The sequence below is a fragment of the Pleurodeles waltl genome, chromosome 1_1 (genome assembly GCF_031143425.1).
Source record: "Pleurodeles waltl isolate 20211129_DDA chromosome 1_1, aPleWal1.hap1.20221129, whole genome shotgun sequence".
Lineage (NCBI taxonomy): Eukaryota > Metazoa > Chordata > Amphibia > Caudata > Salamandridae > Pleurodeles > Pleurodeles waltl.
Window position 1 is genome coordinate 212,298,957 of NC_090436.1, and position 19,650 is coordinate 212,318,606.

The following is a 19,650-nucleotide window of genomic DNA, read 5'->3' on the forward strand; positions in this document are numbered from 1 at the left end:
CCAAACATACTCTTCATCATCATTGTATCTGTACACTCACCTGCATCCATAATGAGTTATACCAATATTAAGATTCAATAATAGTCACCCAGTCATATCCTCATCCAAAGAGTATTTCTTACTCCTCTATTGTCCCAAGAGGGATCTCCTCTATCTGGGCAGAACAAATTAATAGACAGTTATAATCATATCCCGGGGGTCCTGCCGTCCTGCTGGTCCCCAATATATACATTTTTTCTCACACATAGTTCACCATCCACATGCAGGGCCCAATCTCCATCCCCTAATTATAGTGTTCGTGGATACAGTCAATACCATGTGGTGCTCAGGGAAAGCATCAAACCCAAAAACCATCACCAAATAGTATCCCCCTCTCTTACCATATGTTCCACTATTTCATCAAATTCATTTAAAAAAAATTAAATGAGTACTGTGCCGTTAATTTTGCTCTCAGTCTCAGATCTATGGGCAAAAAAACCAAGAATACAATCAATTTTCTTATCTCTCCAAATCCATCCAGCCTTCCTTTGCAAAGATTTGTTTTAGAATGGGATGCAGCTGTCATGGTCTGACATATATCTGCAATCTGCTAGACAGCTGAATATTACGGCTTCTTTTATATGCTTTCCGTAACTCACTCAATTGATAATGAGGGTTAATGCTAAACAGACAACAATGTACTTTGCTCACACTTTAGTACTAATGCTTTGGGATAAAAGTCATGGATAGTATAGACAACTTTCCCAGAGGTGTCAACAAATCAATACACACAGACTGTGATCAAAAAAGCAATGAAGCGCTTTTAACACTTTTTTGTGGTGTTTTGTTCTCATTTGCTTATAAAGGTGCTGAACGTAATTTATGTAGAGTATGATAGAATGATGTAAAACCGTTTATTCCAAGAGCAGATTTTACGTGCAATAATACCACCATATCGCAAATGTTGTTTTATTTTCTGCATTATTTAGGAACTAGAAGAATTCATTGCAACTTCAGGAGATGCTGGTTTCATCATAGTTACACTCGGATCAATGGTATCATCAGTCAGGCGATCACAACTACTAGAAGAGATGAACGCAGGATTTGCTGTTATGCCCCAAAAAGTGATTTGGCGGTACCAACAATCTAAATGGCCTACCGAGCTTAAATTGGCGCCGAATGCCAAAATATATGACTGGCTGCCCCAGAATGACCTCTTAGGTAAGAAATGCACGATTTAAAGAGCATATTGTAGTTGGAAACAGTGTTGACAACTAGAAAAGCATATTTACATTGCTTTCATTGGCCCTGTTTACAAAGAATAGCCTTAAAAATAACTATATTGTACAATTCCCCTAAAAGTCATCAGTTGAAACAATATTGTTACTTTCCAAAGTCTAATAGCTATTTGAATTTACACGATATTGTGAGGTTGGTAAATGTGGCTGGTACGAATAAAAAACTCATAGCCTGAAGCATAGTATTATAGATGATAAATAATGTTATCGATGATATCATTGTTGACATTACACAAGACATCACCTTTGCATCATTGTACATTTGAAATGTGAGCCTAACTATAACGTCCCTGTAACCTTTGTTTTAAGTGAAAAAGAAAAAAATATATATAAATAACATATATATATATTTGCATATATGTTCATATATATAATACATATGTATATATAAATATATACATATGTATATATATAAATATAAATAAATGTATATATATTTATTTTCACTGAAAAAACAAAGGTTACAGGAACGTTACAGTCAAGAAATAGAATTAAAAAAACATAGAAATTCACTTAAAAATGCAAAGGTTACAAGGACATTATAGTTAGCTATTGAATTTGCTCACATAAAACTGGGAAATTCATCAGTTAGAGTTATATCAAGTAGCTCGCACCCTAAGGATTTACACCAAATAACAAAAAGCACTGTCTGAGGACTTAAATCTAGCCTTCTGCCACATTTGGGGTAATTGCGTCCAGCGTTTTGGGCTGTAGTGGTGTTAAAAATTCCTATGCGAATTAACATGGGAAACACATAACCTCCTTTTTTCTCGCGCCCCCCCCCCCCATTGACGGATCTCCCTGAAACCTTCTGTGCACAACAAGAATTATGGGAACACTATTTTTGGAAAATTCTGTAAAGATTCATCAAATGGTGGCAAGTAATAAAAATGCTTTTTCTATGGAAACATGGTCCTAACTTTAACTACCTACTGGCAACCTCCCCACCCCAACAAAAAAAATTCTGTAGCAAGGCTGGTAGCTCAATTGGCGAACATGTGAGCTTCCCCACTGGACTAACTCTGCAATGGGATCACCAGAAGTGGTGCTATTTGGTAATAGAGAAATGTTCTCATTAAACCCGACTTTATCCTGAAATCAGCTTGAATGTACAGCTATTATCAATGTTGTTATATAATATACCCCATATATAGCAACCCACTTTGCTACTACCACAATTTTCAGGGTATTTGTAAAGCGCACTACTCACCTGTGAGGGTCTCAAGGCGCTGGCGGGGGCTGTTACTGCTCGAACGGCCATGTCTTGAGGTGTCTCCTGAAGGTAAGTAGGTCCTGGGTCTGTCACAGGTGGGTGTGAAGAGTGTTCCATGTCTTGGCGACGAGGTGGGAGAATGATCTGCCACCGGCGGTCATTCTGTGGATGCATGGGACTGTGGTGAGGGTAAGGTCGGCAGAGCGAAGCTGACGGGTCGGGGTGTAGAAGGAGATCTGTCTGTTGAGGTATTCCCGTCCGGTGTTGTGCAGCGCCTTGTGAGCGTGGGTGAGGAGTTTGGATGTGATTCTCTTGTTGACGGGGAGCCAGTGTACGTCTCTCAGGTGGGCTCTGATGTGGCAGTGGTGGGGGATGTCCAGGATGAGGCGTGCGGAGGCGTTCTGTATGCGTTGCAGTCTTTTCTGCAGCTTGCCCGTGGTTCCTGCGTAGAAGGCATTGCTGTAGTCCAGTTTGCTGCTTACAAGGGCGTGGGTGACCGTCCTTCTGGTTTAAGTGGGGATCTATTCGTAGATCTTCCGAAGCATGGAGAGGGTGTTGAAGCAGGAGGAAGAGATGACGTTGTCTTGCTGGTTCATTGATAGTGCTGAGTCCAGGATGAATCCGAGGTTGTGTGCGTGGTAGGTGGGTGTCAGTGCGGTTCCCAGTGTGGCAGGCCACCAGGAGTCGTCCCATGAGGAGGGGGTGGAGCCGCAGATGAGGACCTCAGTTTTGTTGGAATTCAGTTTCATGCAACTGTTCTTCATTCTTCAGCAATGGCCTTAATTTCTTCGTGGAGGTTGGTTTTGGCTATGGCGGGTCCTTGGTGAGGGAGAGGATCAGCTGGGTGTCATCAGCAGGTTGAGACGATGTTGAGGTTGTGAGATCGGGCGATGTTTGCAAGCGGAGCTATGTAGATGTTAAAGAGGGTTGGGCTGAGGGACAATCCCTGGGGTACACCGCCAAAGATTTTGGTGGCTTCAGAGTAGAATGGAGGGAGGCGGACTCTCTGAGTTCTGCCGGTGAGGAAGGAGGTGATCCAGTCCAGGGCTCGTTCGTGGATCCCTGAGTCATTGAGGCGTGTGCATAGGGTGTGGTGGCAGACGATGTCGAACTCGGCTAAGAGGTCCTGTAGGATGAGGGCCGCGGTTTCAAGTATGGTCCTGATATCGTTGGTGGCGGCGATGAGGGCAGTTTCGGTGCTGTGGTTGCTGCAGGATCCGGATTGGGATGGGTCTAGAGTGTTGTTCTCCTCGAGGAAACAGGTCAGTTGTTTGTTGACAATTTTCTCTATGACTTTTGCAGGGAAGGGGAGCAGGGAAATGGGATGGAAGTTCTTGAGGTCCTTTGGGTCCGCCTTGGGTTTCTTGAGGAGGATGTTGATCTCGCCGTGTTTCCAGCTCTCCGCGAAGGTCTCGAAGGAACTGTTGATGATCTTCCGGAGTTGGGGTGCGATGACAGAGCTTGCTTTGTTGAAGATGTGGTGAGGGAAGGGGTCGAATGGTGAGCCGGAGTGGATGGTGTTCATGATTTCGATGTTGTCATTGACGTGGGTCCAGGAGAGCAGGAGGCTGGTGGGTGATGCGCTGTGGAGTCTTGAAGCTGTCATGGATATCTGCGATCTTGTGGTAGAAGAAGGTGGCTAGGGAGTCGCAGAGGTCTTGTGATGGTGGTATGTCATTGACGTTGGAGCCGGGGTTGTAGAGCTCCTTCGCGATGTTAAAGAGCTTCTTGTAGCTGTGTGCGTTGTTGTTGGTGCATTCTTTGAAGGCGGTTCTCTTGCCAGTTCGGGTAAGTTGGTGGTGTCTGCGGATGGCGTTCTTGAAGGCTGTGTGGTTGTCCGGTGTCTGATCTTCGCTCCACTTCTTCTCGAGTCTTTGGCATGTTTGCTTGGAATCTTGGAGGTCGGCAATGGACCAGAAGGCCTTTCTGTTGGTGCGTCTGTTGGAAGGTTTCTTGATCGGGCGAGAGTGTTGGCACAGTTGTCGATCCATTGCCTGAGGTTGTGGGTTGCTGTGTCAGTGGCGGTGGTGTCGATAGGTGGGTTCCGGGAGAGGGTTGTGATCAGTTGGTCTTCAGTGACCTTGTTCCATCTGCGGTGGGGAATCCATTGTGGGAGATGGTGTGCTGTGGCTATCTCGAAGGAGAAGTGGATGCAGCGGTGGTCAGTCCAGTGGAGTTCAGTGGTGTGGCTGAAGGAGACGTTTTTGCTGGTGTAAAAAATGGGGTCGCGCATGTGTCCTGCAAAGCGGGTGGGTGTCGTGACAAGCTGCTCGAGGCCGAGGTTGGTGAACTTGTAGCCGTCCGGGATGGCTATGGCGATGTCAGGCACTGAGGAGGGGTTCATCCAGGTCTCTGTCAGGAAGGCGACGTCTGGGAGGCTGAGTAGGATGCATCTGAGATGGTTGGGTCCTGCCTTGGTGGGTGGGTCATTAGCGTTGAGGCTGGTGAAGGAGCAGTTCTGGCAGGAGAAGGGTCCACGGGTGAGCTGCGGGGTGGTTTGATGGCAGGTGGATGAGGTGCCAGTGTTGAGTGCGTGGAGCGTGATGGTGTTGTAGAGGAGTCGAGTGTTGCAGCGGTGGGGGGTGAGAACCAGGGGTTCTGGCACTGGGCGCAGTCCAGGCGCGGATGGGCGCAGACGGTCTTGCCTTCGGTGCTTCTGCTGCCCGGCCGCACAGCGGCCACCATTGAGGAGGGGGGGAGGAGAGGACAGCAGGGGGGTGAAAACAGCACAAAAAAGGGGGCAGACCACGGGGCAGCAGCAGTGGGAGTGTATCACAAGAGAGAGGAGGGGTGCCGGGCCGCAGGGGCAGCAGCTGCAGGGGTGAAAGAGAGGGGAGAGAGTGAAAGTGAGAGAGAGAGAGCAGAGTGAGGGGATGGAAAAGCGAAGAAAGTGTGTAAAGCAAAAGGCAAAAGGAGCACTGTGGAGAGTGAACGGCAAAAGGAGCACAAAGGAGGCAGACACGGAAGAGAGAGCACACAAGGAGCGAAGCAGAGAAAAGGAGGAGAGAGGCAGAGGGCAGCCTAGTATTAAGCAGAGCTCTCCCATTAGACACCAGGGATGAAGCGCAGGCAGAAGCCAGTGGGTGGAGGAGGGCCTCGAACTCCTGAGAGAGGTCAGGAGTTCAGAGGAATGAGGGCTCTACCTACAGGTGGAGCTATGGGAGGCAGAGCAGTTCACTGACCAGGTCAGTGGTATTGCTAAACACAAAGTTAATGTGTGCCTATCAACTTCTGTCCTGATGCAAGCTTAGTAATACAATCAAGTTTGAAACACTGTTGACCCCACTGCACACAAACGTAAGTGGCATAAGTAAATGGCTACTAAGAGGCACTATAATTGTGTGTTAAAAGAACCACATACTGAAAAGTTTTTTTTTTCTTTTTGTACAGCACAAGTTATGGCTTGTTCCTGTGTGGTTTTTTTACTGGGACACATTGTACCTATATCTTATTGTTTGTTCATCTGAATTTGTGCATACATTATGAGGAACTTTGGCAATTGTTGTTGGGTCTTCCACATTTATTCTTTGAGCATATTAAAATTGTTGTGTAGCCATTTTAGTTATAGTTCCATGCTCGTTAGTTTAACACACTAGGCCACTGTGCACTTTGACCTAGATATATATTTTATTCGGCTTCGCATTGTTATTTTTGCAATAACTAGTTTTACAGTCTTGTTTTATTTTCATCTATCTAACTGTTTTGCTTAGCCCAGCACTGTGTTCTCAAACAAGACGTTCGCGATCACTTTGTGCTTCAGTCAAGGCTACAGTTTGGTACATTGCCAGTGAACGTGGTAGACGTTTAGTCTCCAACATTCGTAGCAAATACACATCCTTACGTAGGGACATTTTCTTAGAACATCAGCTGTGTTATTATAAAAACACTTCCTAGTCCCATTACACGTTAAGCGGGAGATTCCAGCCAGGGAACCACAACTGTATGCCGATTGCTGAATGCTTCACTGCAGATGCTAACACAGACTACAGGCCTTTGCTCAGGTATGAGGGTCAATGTCCTCCCGGGGGAACCTGGAAGGCAGAGTTAGAGCTTAACATGCTGTGCTCAAATTATGATTCAGATAGAAAATAGTCCATCGATTCCAGTGGCAATATGATAGCGTTATTCTTATGCTTCACTCTCATCGTCACCATTTTAATATTTTCATGTTGTGTTGTTCTGGTTACTGCCGCTCACGCTTTGCTATCTAAAATGCAGTTTTATTAAACCAGTCTTTAAAACTCATACTGCTTTTATTGTCATTTATATATGAGACTGAATTGCGAATGAGAGAACCGGATGCGACCTGAGTGACCACGACTTCCCTGAGAAGTATGATATGTCATGCGCTCGGCTGTCCAATCATCTCTACCTCTTGGGAGAGACGAGGCACTGCTAGTTAGGCGGAGCAAAACCCGGATTTGGAGTGACAGGTGTCACCCACAGTGGGTCAGACTTAGAATCCCACACCGTGGATGATCTTGCTGCTCAAAATCCAGTAGTCTCATTAGAATAATGAGAGCTTACACGACAAAACCATTTATGAGCCTAGAGGCTGATGAGACACTCCTCTGTGCACTTCCAGAAGGAAAATAGATGCTTTTCCAAATGCTTTTTAACCCCTTCACTGCCAGGCCTTTTCCCTCTCAGGTGCCAGGCCTTTTTTTTGCTACTTGGAGCAGTTTGCGCTTAGGCCCTCATAACCTTTTGTCCACATAAGCTACCCATGCCAAATTTGCGTCCTTTTTTCCGATATGGTAGGGATTCTAGAGGCACCCAGAGTTTGTGGGTTCCCCTGGAGGAGACCAAGAAATTAGCCAAACTACAGCTAAAAAGTTGTTGTTTTGCAAAATATGGGTGAAAAAGTGCTGCAGAAAAACGCATGTGTTTTTTCCCCCTGAAAATGTCATCGGCAAAGGGTTTGCTGTGCTACAATCACCATCTTCCCAGCTTTCAGGAACAGGCTGACTTGAATAAGAAAAACACATTTTTCAACACAATTTTGGCATTTTACTTGGACATATCCCATTTTTACTTTTTTTTTTTGCTTTTTGCCTCCTTCCAGTTAGTGGCAGAAATGGGTGTGAAACCAATGCTTAATCCCGGACAGCTAAACATTTCTGAAAAGAAGTCACAATTCTGAATTCTGTAGAACCTACAAGGTTTTCCTACAGAAAATAACAACAGAAATAAAAATATTGAAATTGAGGTAAAAAAACGTCTGCAGGACTCTTCTGGTTGTGGGGATATATATAGTGCATCTAGGTTCATTAAGAACCCTAGGTACCCAGAGCCAATAAATGAGCTGCACCTTGCAATGGGTTTTCATTGTATACTGAGTGCACACATATTATTTGGTAAAATATAAAGAGTCAAAAATAGGTATCAAGGAATACTTTGTCTTTCCAAAATGGGCACCAGATAAGGTGTTGAGAAGCAGTGGTTATTTGCACATCTCTGAATTCTGGGGTCCCCATACTAGCATGTGAATTACAGGGCATTTCTCAAACAGACGTCTTTTTCACACACTCTCTTACATTTGGAAGGAAAAGATGTAGAGAAAGACAAGGGGCAATAACACTTGTTCTTCTATTCTGTGTTCCCCCAAGTCTCCTGATAAAAATGGTACCTCACTTGTGTGGGTAGGCGTAATGCCCACAACAGGAAATGCAACATGGACACATCACATTTTTACATTGAAATCTGATGTGTTTTTTTGGAAAGTGCCTAGCTGTGGATTTTGGCCTCTAGCTCAGCCTGCACTTAGGGAAACTTACCAAACCTGTGCATTTTGGAAAACTAGACTCGTAGGGGAATCCAGGATGGAGTGACTTGTGGGGGCTTTCACCAGGATCTATTACCCAGAATCCTTTGCAAACCTCAAATTTGGCAAAAAAAACACTAGTTTCTCACATTTCGGTGATGGGAAGTCCGGGAATCTGAAGGGAGCCACACACTTCCTTCTGCCCAACTTTCCCCAAGTCTCCCGATAAAAATGGTACCTCACTTGTGTGGGTAGGCCTAGTACCCATGACAGGAAATGTCCCAAAACACAATGTGGACACATCACATTTTCCCAAAGAAAACTGACCTGTTTTTTGCAAAGTGTTTAACTGTGGATTTTGGCGTCTAGCTCAGCCGGCACCTAGGGAAACCTACCAAACCTGTGTATTTTTAAAAACTAGACACCTAGGGGAATCCAGGATGGGGTGACTTGTGGGGCTTTCACCAGGATCTATTACCCAGAATCCTTTGCAAACCTCAAATTTGACAAAAAAACACTTGTTTCTCACATTTCGGTGATGGGAAGTTCGGGAATCTGAGGGGAGCCACAAACTTCCTTCAACCCAGCGTCCCCCCAAATCCCATGATAAAAATGATACCTCACTTGTGTGGGTAGGCCTAGTGTCCGCAACAGGAAATGCCCCACACCACAACATTTCCCAAAAAATACTGGCCTGTTTTTTGCAAAGTGCCTAGCTGTGCATTTTGGCCTCTAGCTCAGCCGGCACCTAGGGAAACCTAGCAAACCTACATGTTTTTTTAAATTAGACACCTAGGGGAATTCATAATGAGGTGACTTGTAGGGCTCACACCAGGTTCTATTACCCAGAATCCTTTGCAAACCTCAAAATGTGGCAAAAAAACACCTTTTCCTGACATTTCAGTGGTGGAAAGTTCTGTAATCTGAGGGGAACCACAAACTTCCTTCTACCCAGTCTTCCCCCAGGTCTCCTGAAAGAAATGGTACCTCACTTGTGTGGGTAGACCCACAGCCCGCGTTAGGAAATGCCCCAAAACACAACGTGGACACACCAAAATGATCTATTACAAAACTGCCTATTTTTGCAGGGGGGCGGAACCTGCGTTTTTGGTCCCAAGTGCAGCAGTCATCTAGGGAAACCTACCAAATCCAGACATTTTTTAAAACTAGGCACCTGGAGAAGTCCAGGGAGGTGTGGCTTGCGTGGCTTGCGTGGATCCCCCCAAATTTCTTTCCCAGGCTCCTCTGCAAACCTCAAATATAGCTAAAAGAAATCAAATTTTTCACACTTATCTAGAATCACTATACTGGTACAAATTTCCTACCACCCAATGTTCCCCTTGGTCTGCAGATAAAAATTATACCTTGCATCGTGATCAGGCAGCAGGAATGCAGAAAAAGACATTGAGGGAAAGGAAAACCCTTTCCTTTCCCCGATGCTGCTTTTAGAGGAATCCCCCCTCCCCGGCCGGAGGAGAAACTCACCTTCTTCTCCTGAGACGCGCTGGAAGCAAATGGCTTCCAGCGCGTCCGGCGACCTCGAATGATGTCAGCGCACGATCTCGCGCTGGTGTCATTACATGGGGATGTGGGGGAGTAGAGGTGGAAGGAGAAGCGATTCCCCTTCCTTCCCTGCCCATGGGAGGGGGATGGGAGGCCCTCAGAGTGAGCACTAATGCTTCCCCCGAGGGCCGGGTGCCAGACGTAACAGTTACATCCTCAGCACCCGAGCGGTGCTGTTGAGGACGCAGCCGTTACGTCCCGGGCACCCAAGGAGTTAAGAAAAAAAAACTTGAATCTGAATTTTAACTGTGTTTTTTATAACGAGTACTCATTTGCACTTCAAATAATTGCTGATATTTGACGACCCTGTTGAATTTGATCAGGGGGAAGGGCACTTTAAGATGCGCCATCTTAGTTAGCGCTCTAGTCACTCATATCTGTCCCAACAAGCAGTATCAAATGAATGCCGGGGTGTGGTTGCTCGGGTAATGCGACATGCAGCCTCCATGAACTTCACGGGGGAAGTTAATTGAGGACACTGAAATGCTGCTGAAACACTGCTAAAATATGTAAATGCTTTTTTTAAATGCTTTTTTAAGGAAAAATGTAAATCAGAATTTTAACTGTGAGCTTTTTACCAAGTACTCACCTGCACTTTGAATAATTGCTGATATTTGCATACCTTGTTGAATTTGATCAGGGGACGGGCACATCAGGAGGCGCCATCTTGGTTAGCGCTGACACTCGTTTGTAACTTTCCCAACAAGCAGTATAAAATGAAGTATGGGGTGCACTCAGGCAACATACGTGCAACTAGGGCACCAAAGGCAAGCCCATACATCGCTGTTCGTGCCCAAATGGGTCCTGGTGCCAGTAACTCTGTATCGCTAGACCCAAGTAATCTACTCTTTCCCACAAACTCCGGGTTCTTAGGGGAACAACCAAAAAAGAGTATCTGTACTCAATTGACCTTTACAAAACAATACTGCAATGCAGAAATTGCTCCATATCTCTCCTTCACATTTCCAACCACCAGGAGCACCACAGCCAACTGGAAGCTAGAACTCTACAACTCTTCTCCCTCTTGGAGGAAAACAAACCTGATGTAGTGTTTCTGACGGAAACCTGGCTGCATCCGGAAACGTAACTGGACATCAATCTAGCCCTGCCCTCTGGCTGCAGAAGAGATAGATCACACAGGAAGGGGGGTTGCTATTGTCTGTAAGGACACCTGCAAATGTTTACACAAACTCTTACCCCTTCTAGACTGTGAAAGCATGACATTCACCATCTCCTTGATCCCTACCTGTACCTCCTTGGGAGTGCTCCTCTACAGGCCCTCTGGCCCTTGTAGCCACATTTATCAGGCCCTCCCGAACACATTTGCCAGCTGGGATATTAACAAACCCACATTTACTGTTCTAGGCAACTTCAACATTCACCTGGAAGATCTAGCAGGCTTACAAGGCTCTAGATTTCTAAATGATCTCTCAGCCTTACAAATGTCCCAGAATATCACTGACTCCACTTATGAGAAAGGCCATCTGCTCAAACCCATCTTTTCTATTAGCCCCAATCTTCACGTCCTGCATCATATCCCAGTAGTATGGTCAGACCATCTCCTGCTTCCATACCTGGTGAACAGTCTTAGTGGCAAACCACTTGCTAGCCCAATCATCTGAAGATATCGGAGTTGGTCAAACTTCACAGAGAACAGTGGAAACACATACTTAAAGGTTCCATACCTGACTTAGGCACGGACCCACAAACTGCAAATGACAAGGTCATCCAGTGGATAAGTAACCCACTGGACAAAGTCATCCCCTTTAAAACTCTCACGTGGCATACTAAGGACAAATCTGCCCCATGGCACACCCCCACCTCCTAACTAAAAAAAAAAATGCAAAAAATCTGAAAGGAAATGGAGGAGAGATTATGGGGCAGTAGGCAAAGCAGAATCTCGAGAAGCCCTGAGGAATTACCACTCGGAAATCAAAAAAGCACAAGCAATTTACTATGATTCCAGGATTAACAATGAGTTCAACTCCCCACACAAAATGTTCCAAATAGTGAAATCTCTGATGGAACCAGCAACATACAATGTCATCTCATCCCCAAACCCACAGCAGTACATTGTGCTGATCATGCAAACTTTTTCTTGAAAAACAATCACAGACCTAGCACTCCACAGATAAGACACACATCCCATCCCAAACTCTCTCAATTATAACCAGGCACTGAAGAAAGGCGGACTTGGGAACTTTCCCAGTCTCACCCTTGATAGTTCCACACTGCTGTTCAGCAGAGTCAAATCAGGCTGTCTTTGTGATTCAGCCCACCACATATTCTGTCCAAAGAAGCCAAGGTCACCTTTCCGGTCATGTTACAGATGGTCATCCTATCACTTACAAAAGGCTCAGTGACACCCATATGGAAACATGCCATGGTCAAAACCCTCCTTAAAAAACAAACAACCAGGACTCTGTTTGTCCAGGGAACTACAGTCCAATCTCACTACTCCCCGGTGTGGACAGAGTCTTAGAGAAACATGTCAATCAGCAACTCTCAGATTTTTTAGAAACAAATAATGCCCTACATCCTACCCAAACTGGGTTCTGCCCTAAACATAGTCCAGAAAACGCCCTCTTGGTGGTTGTAGAGGAGCCAGAAATGCTGCTTGATCATGGCAGCACTACTGCCATCATACTTTTTTACCTCAGTGCAGCATTCGACATGGTCAACCATGACATCCTCATTAAATAAATGAACAGTGTTGGTCTTATAGGATCAGCATTGAAATGTCTCTCCTCGTTTCAGAAAGACAGGACATTTCAAGTCTTTGAAGGATCTTGCTCCTCGGACTACTTCCCACTACAGTGCGGACTTCCACCGGATTCATCACTTGTTTATATATATGTGTATTTGCTATCAGAAATTGTGCTTTCATGCGACAGGATCCCTTTCCTCCCAATTTGGGACTGTGTTTGGAGAGAGTAGCAAGTTGGATGGCAGATTCCTACCTCACAATTAATGGTGAGAAAACAGAGCTCATGCTAACAGGAAACAACTTCAACCCCCATTTGAACTTAGGCTGGCCAAATTGCCTGGGCACAGCCCCTGCCCCCGAAGCAGTTATCAAGAGCCTGGAGGTGTGGTTGGACAAAGCACTAAGCATGGAAGTCCAAGCCACTAAACTGTCCTCCTGTGCTTCAGCTTTCTAAGAATACTCTACAAAATACTGCACCTGCTTCCCTTCTTCTCTATGAGACTCGTAGTTCAGGCATTAATTCTCTCCCTCCTTGACTACAGGAGTTCGCTATACATGGGTGCCTCAAGAGCTGTGACCAAAATGTTGAAGGTGAACTCATCTGCCAAGTCCTCCTCGACATCCCCAGACACAACACAGTGTAACGGGCCCTAACCACTCTATACTGGCTACCCATAGAGCAGAGGGTTAAATTAAAATGCCTATGCATCACCTATAGGGCCTTTCAACATAAGACCCTTCCATCCTCAGACCACTTATCCCTCCCTACATGCCAAATACAGCTCTTTGATCCTCCAATGCCTGTCTGGCTACAGTTCCTTCTATACAAAGAGCAAGAACCTGAGGGCGTTCTTTTGGCGATGGCTAAACTACGGACCGCCCTCACCCTTAGACTCTCTGACAATTAACTCAGGTTCCGCAAAATGCTAAAATCATGATTATTCAACAACTGATCTCCGCCCTGAACATAGTGGCCGAATTCTGTGTTGCGCTTGCCAGTGCTGGGATGCCCACGAGTAGCCATGCACTATATAAATGCAAATAGAATACAATAGAGTAGAATAGAATATTATCATGTACATTACATTAAGTGTATTCTTTCATTCTATTATTTGCAAAAACTACATTATAAGAAGATTAGTTCCAGAAAAACTACTGTTCTTTTATTTATGTGTTATACGCCCAGATTCACACTTGACTTTGTCCGACAAATGTCTGACATGTGCGCTTTAGGTGAACCAATCTTGGGGCAGATGTTCATGTGTCAGAAAGCAACAGTGTGTGCCTGCCCAGTCAATTTCACAGAGGGATCTTTCGACCCCCTAGTAGGTTTGAAGCTTGACTGCTGGGAGGCGTGGGAGTTGCCTGGGGAGTTGTCCGTGGAGGATGCGCGTCAAGGCCGACCTGAGGCCCATAGGCACTCCTATTTGACTCTATAGGGCTTGAGAATCCTTAGTTAGGGGACATGGACCATGTTCCCACAGTGGACAGGCAATCTAGGTTCCTGAGATGGTTCCCCTGGAAGACATTAATCCTCCTAAGATTGAGAGGGGTTTGAGGGGTCCTAGGGTAGGGAACATGGACCAATATCAACAAGGAGTACAGAGGAATTTAAATTCCCAGGATTTTCCCTGTGTGGGGCTACCTGGTAGAAGTGTGCTGCAGATTTTCCTGACAGGAGACCTCGGTTCTCTTGACATGGCCATTGTGATGGTGAGTGACTCTAGCTTGACCAGCTTGACCGCTGGGGTCACAGTGCTGACCTGTGGTGTCCCAATCAGGATCTGTGCCAGGGTCCCAGGAATGTTTCTCTGTAAGCATAGTGCCTGGATTTATGAGTGGGATGTTCTTCTTGTAGGAAAGGCAGTCATCCCATCAAGGGTGGAGGATGCTATAGACTCCAGTGTAAGTTCTGGAAGGGGGGTTCAGAGGACCTGTGAATGGCCTGCGTCTGAATCTATAGGGTGTAGGGATCCAGATGAGTGAGGGTACTTGGTTGTGTACTCACCAGAGGAAGAACAGTTATCGACCTGTGGGATAGGTTTGAGACCTGCCTTTTGTGATGGTGTCAGTGCAGAGACACTTAACCCTTGCCAGGAAGTGTGTGCTCAGCAGAGTGTTGTATGACCCAGGACAAGATTCGGCCTAGACCTGCTCAGGCGATGAAGGTGGTTAGTGTCCTGGATGCATTCAACCTAGGACCAGGAGGGCTCTCATTGCAGTCCGGGTTCCCTGTGGGTAGGGGTATTCTGTTGGTTGAGTTAGGTGGGTGGTCTTGGTGTCAGAACACCAGCGTAAGATATCTGTGGTGGTGGACAACTGGTCAAAACCCATTGGCAGTTGTTACCCCTAAATAGGCAAGAGTACTGATGAGTACTCATGCTTCTTGGTCCCATGAATTCAGCTAGTGGGATGTGTAGCAAAACATGTTCAACCCATTCAGTCCACTAAGGGCCTGATAATGAGTGACTGATAACATTCCGACCCATGGATAAACCACTTTTTATGCATGTGTCTGAATTACGTGTTTGAAGGTATTTAATACCTCATATAATTTTCAAATGTGTTAAATACCTCAACCGTTATTAAAATGCAGCAGGTCAACTGCCAAAATTGAATAGGGGAAACCATATGGTATTCAATGTAACATGCGCCAAAACACCAAAATACACGTTTGTCCCATCAACTTGTAAAAAGTGTTATTTATTTCACCTGCTAAATAACATACCCTGTGGTATCATTATTTATTAGAGACATTAAATAATGCCTTCACTCGTAATCAAGCCCAAAGATTTTTTTTCCTTTTTGGCCCTGTCCTGTGGATGAGTTTGAATACCTGATTGTCGCCCATTGTAGTTTCCCGGTAATTGGACCAAGCATGTTTCTTCCAGTGTCCGCTTGTTAAGATAAATGTACAGAGGTGTTTCTGCACTTGTAAGGGTTGCTCATGTGAAACTACTGTAGTGCGTGGCCTGGTAATTGCACACAGGTAGCCTGGTGCAGAAAGGACTCTTCCAGTGTGGGTGCTGGACTGAATTAGGCTTTATAATATTAGTGGGCATTCATTGATAGGGCACTCAAGTTTACAGGAAAACTAGGTGTGCGTCACTGTATTATTCACATTGGTAAAATCTGCCTTAAAGTGCAGTTTTGCTCCACTTAGGCCTACATAGTCCAGCGAGGTTTCAAATTGGGGTAAAACCTGCACACCGAATTTGAATATGCAGAGCCCAGTACCATGCGTGTGCATCTTATGGGTTGTCAAGATCTGTCATATTTCTCTGGCTCATCTCATGATCAGATTCCAAGTATTTTGTTCTCCTACTGGGCCACGTTAACTACTCTGCTCCCTAACAGAGGGAAAAAGGTCTTCCCACACAAAGGGAGCATCATCACTGATTGTCTCAGTTCCTGAGAAGGAAGGGGTGGTGTGAAAAATCTGTATCTTGTAATTAGCAGTTACGCTGCATCTGGGTTAAGATGGGGGCCCACTGAAGTACGGAAGAAGCCCAAACATTTAAAGCCAACACAAGAGGGGATCTCCTTTAAGGTTTTGGCAGGAGCGTATCAGGCATTGATGTCATCTAGACATGGAGCAGAGGCCCTCAGAGCAGCTCTTCATAGAGTACTTGATTGTGCTGCATTGGATTGTCCAAGAATGTTGTGAAGGAAGGTTGGGACAGGGTTGAAGGATCATATGGCATCTTAGGACTGGCCAGGGGTGCCTGCTATCCACAACTTTCCATCCACACTTATAAACCCCTGTAGAAGGGAGGGACAGAAAGCCACACCCTGGACCTGGATAGCAACAACACCAGAGTCATGGTCAGCTGGATGGACAAGCCAACTGATGCCCTGCCAAGATGGACTTAGGGCTTTGCCTGAAGCTGACCCCAGGCCCAGAAGGGTCTGTCCACAGCCAGGTGTGCTGTCCTCCTTAGACCTCTTGAAGACTAAATGGGACAAGAAGGCCACAGCACACAGAATGTAATGTCCAACAGTATAGCAAGAATACGTATTCCTGGTGTCGTATTGCAGGTAACAGGAAGTATGAAGTTGAAGAGAGTCTCAAGTCTTTTTTGCAGATGATGTCTTTATTTGTAGGTGTTTAGAGATGATTGTGTCATCATGGAGATACAGCCAACACGTGTTTCGTCACACAGGTGACTTCATCAAGGCTGCAAAACAGTAATGACAGCAAAATTGGGCATATATGTGTGTATGGAATCTAGTGTGTGCTAGTCAGGTGACCGCATGGGGAAGATTCCAAATCCAGAAACCAGTGACCAGTAGTAAGAACTCGTGTGAGTGAGAATAGAGTGAACATGGCATACAAGATAGGTGTAAAGTGATCGGGACCCAAACTGTAAAACATGAAAATACCCAGTAAAGCACCGTGGTCATGTGGATTATATTGTGAACACAAATATCAGAAAGATTGTATCTAGAGTGCTGTGTAGCTAGAAACCGCGTTGTCTAACACCTGGTATATAGAGAAAGTGAAGTGAAATGGGATGGGTGGGAGAGTAGTGCAGGACTGAGAGAGGCCAGGGAGAGAAAGCGAGTAGCAAACATAGAAACATATGAGAGAGGACGGACTAGAGAAAAAATTGCAAGACTAAAGTAGACTGTGGAGAGAGAAGTAGGTCAATTAGTACATACCTATTAGAAAGTAGTAAATCTGCAAGTAGTATGGCTGCCCAAGCAGCTGCAGGTGCGTGTGTTAAAAGAGTAAGTGTAGTAAAGCCGGTATACAAGGCCCTGATAAGCCCGTAGTCGTAACCTATGAAGGTATTATATAAAATGGGGTAATAGAAGTGTGCTAGAAATGGACGAGGAGAACAGAAAAGCAGTTAAAATGTGATGGGGTAAACCCCAGTCACGGGTGGTGTGGTGAAGTTAATGTGATAACTGCCAGAGCTAAGTATTACTGTGAGGTGCTGTTAAAGCAGTGAATTCGAGACAAGTCTAAGGTGCGAAGGAATCGAAGCGTATGGCAATTTCATAATATATGCGTGGCTTCTAAAGGTAGCGTTCAACAAGGTTAGAACCAAAAACCGCATGAGCGTGGGGCAGTTTGTAGGAAAGTGCCGTAAGCAAGATATATGGGATAATGATATGGACAGTCATAAAACAGCGCGGTCGGAGAGCAAGTGTAGCAAACCAATGCGGGTCATGTAATGAGCGCTGGCTATGAGGTGCTGTAACAAAAGTAAATCCGAAGTAAGTCTAAAAATGAAAAGAGTCGAGGCGCATGGCAGTTTCAAAATATGTGCGTGGTTACTAAAGGTAGCGTGCATCGAGGTGAGACCCAAAAATCGCACGAACGTAGGGCAGTAGAAAGAAAGTGGTGACAGCTGAAAAAGCGAGGTGGCAAAACCGGCAAAGTAGAAGCTAAAGCGTGAGTAGAATAGACGAGTCGGTGACATACCTGGAGACAGGAGCAGCGACGGGCTTCCTGTGAACTTGAGAGCGTATACTGGTCTGTGGAGACCTGCGCTCTCTCGTTGAAATAGAGGGTGGGAGTGTGACAGAAATAGAAGAGGGACTTGAAAAAGTGGTACAGTAGCTAAGACAGCGGCCATCTTGAGTGTACAAAGGAAAGAGCGGTATAGCAAATAAATGGTAGATAAGAACAAAAACTAATAGAGTGCTGGTGAGGAAGCGGCCATATTTGAATTGATGCTAGGCAGAGGGTAAGTGCCTAGAGTACAAGTAAGGAAGATAAGCTAGGGTAAGAAGATAAGAAGGGAGAAGACAGAAGAGAAAAGAGGAAAAGAGGAGGAGAATGTAACAAAAACACACACAAAGGAACCTAATCCAGTTATTGAGCAGTGGAGAGTGTGAGATGAAACCATGGATGAGTGTGAAATGGGGTGAGCATTGAGGTATCGTGAATACTTAGCTAAGGGACAACAATTGTATGAGTTGTTCAAAGAATGTGATGATACACCGCTGTGTCATGGACACCAGTAGACAATAACTGAAACATGTGAGCCAAGGCCATGAAATACAGTACTTGGGTGCAATAGTCTGAACGTTATATAGATGTATAGATACATTAGTGGGATACATAGTAAGCCACAACATTGTGAGAATCAGGATAAAATGTTGTGTACATTGTTGAGCTTGGGCATAGTTATGTACATGAATATTCAACAAAAAGGATGTAACATGGGAAATACAGACATAAGACAAAGGAATAATACAATCATGTAAGAAACAAAATGTAGTTCACTATCCGTGTTCAGGCCTAGTTCAACTGCGCAGAGTTTTATAATCCATTTGGACTCGCATCTACGCAGGTCCCTGGTTCTGTCTCCCCATCTCGGTGAGTTGGAGACCTGAGTGATGCCATGGAATCTAATGTCCAAGAGGTCTTTTTCCCCGTGTAAGGTGTTGAAATGAACAGCAAGAGGATAATTAGTGTTGACATTTCTGATGGCTCTGACATGTTCCTGAATACGTTCTTTCATTGGGCGTATGGAACTTCCAACGTAAATCAGACCACATACAGAAATCAGGCAATAGACAGTATACTTTGGGGGTCATTCTGACTCCCGTGGGCGGCGGAAGCCGCCCGCCTGGCGGGAACCGCCAGAAGACCGTACCGCGGTCATTATGACTTTCCCGCTGGGCGGGCGGGCGACCACCAAAAGGGCGCCCGCCCGCCCGCCCAGCGGGAAAGCCCCAGCAACGATGAAGCCGGCTCCGAACCAAAAACCGCATGAGCGTGGGGCAGTTTGTAGGAAAGTGTTCACAGGAAGCCCGTCGCTGCTCCTGTCTCCAGGTATGTCACCGACTCGTCTATTCTACTCACGCTTTAGTTTCTACTTTGCCGGTTTTGCCACCTCGCTTTTTCAGCTGTCACCACTTTCTTTCTACTGCCCTACGTTCGTGCGATTTTTGGGTCTCACCTCGATGCACGCTACCTTTAGTAACCACGCACATATTTTGAAACTGCCATGCGCCTCGACTCTTCATTTTTTGACTTACTTCGGATTTACTTTTGTTACAGCACCTCATAGCAAGCGCTCATTACACGACCTGCATGGGTTTGCTACACTTGCTCTCCGACCGCGCTGTTTTATGACTGTCCATATCATTTTCCCATATATCTTGCTTA

At 45.4% G+C, this 19,650-nt stretch overlaps 1 protein-coding gene across 1 annotated transcript in view; it reads left to right on the plus strand.

Moving 5' to 3' along the window:
- The window catches only part of LOC138282918 (UDP-glucuronosyltransferase 3A1-like), a 343,288-nt gene that overhangs the window by 203,677 nt on the left and 119,961 nt on the right, over positions 1–19,650 (plus strand). Inside the window, exon 5 of the mRNA XM_069220954.1 lies at positions 969–1,200. Within this exon, the coding sequence (XP_069077055.1) occupies positions 969–1,200 (232 nt within the window). The remainder of the gene's footprint in view (positions 1–968; positions 1,201–19,650) is intronic.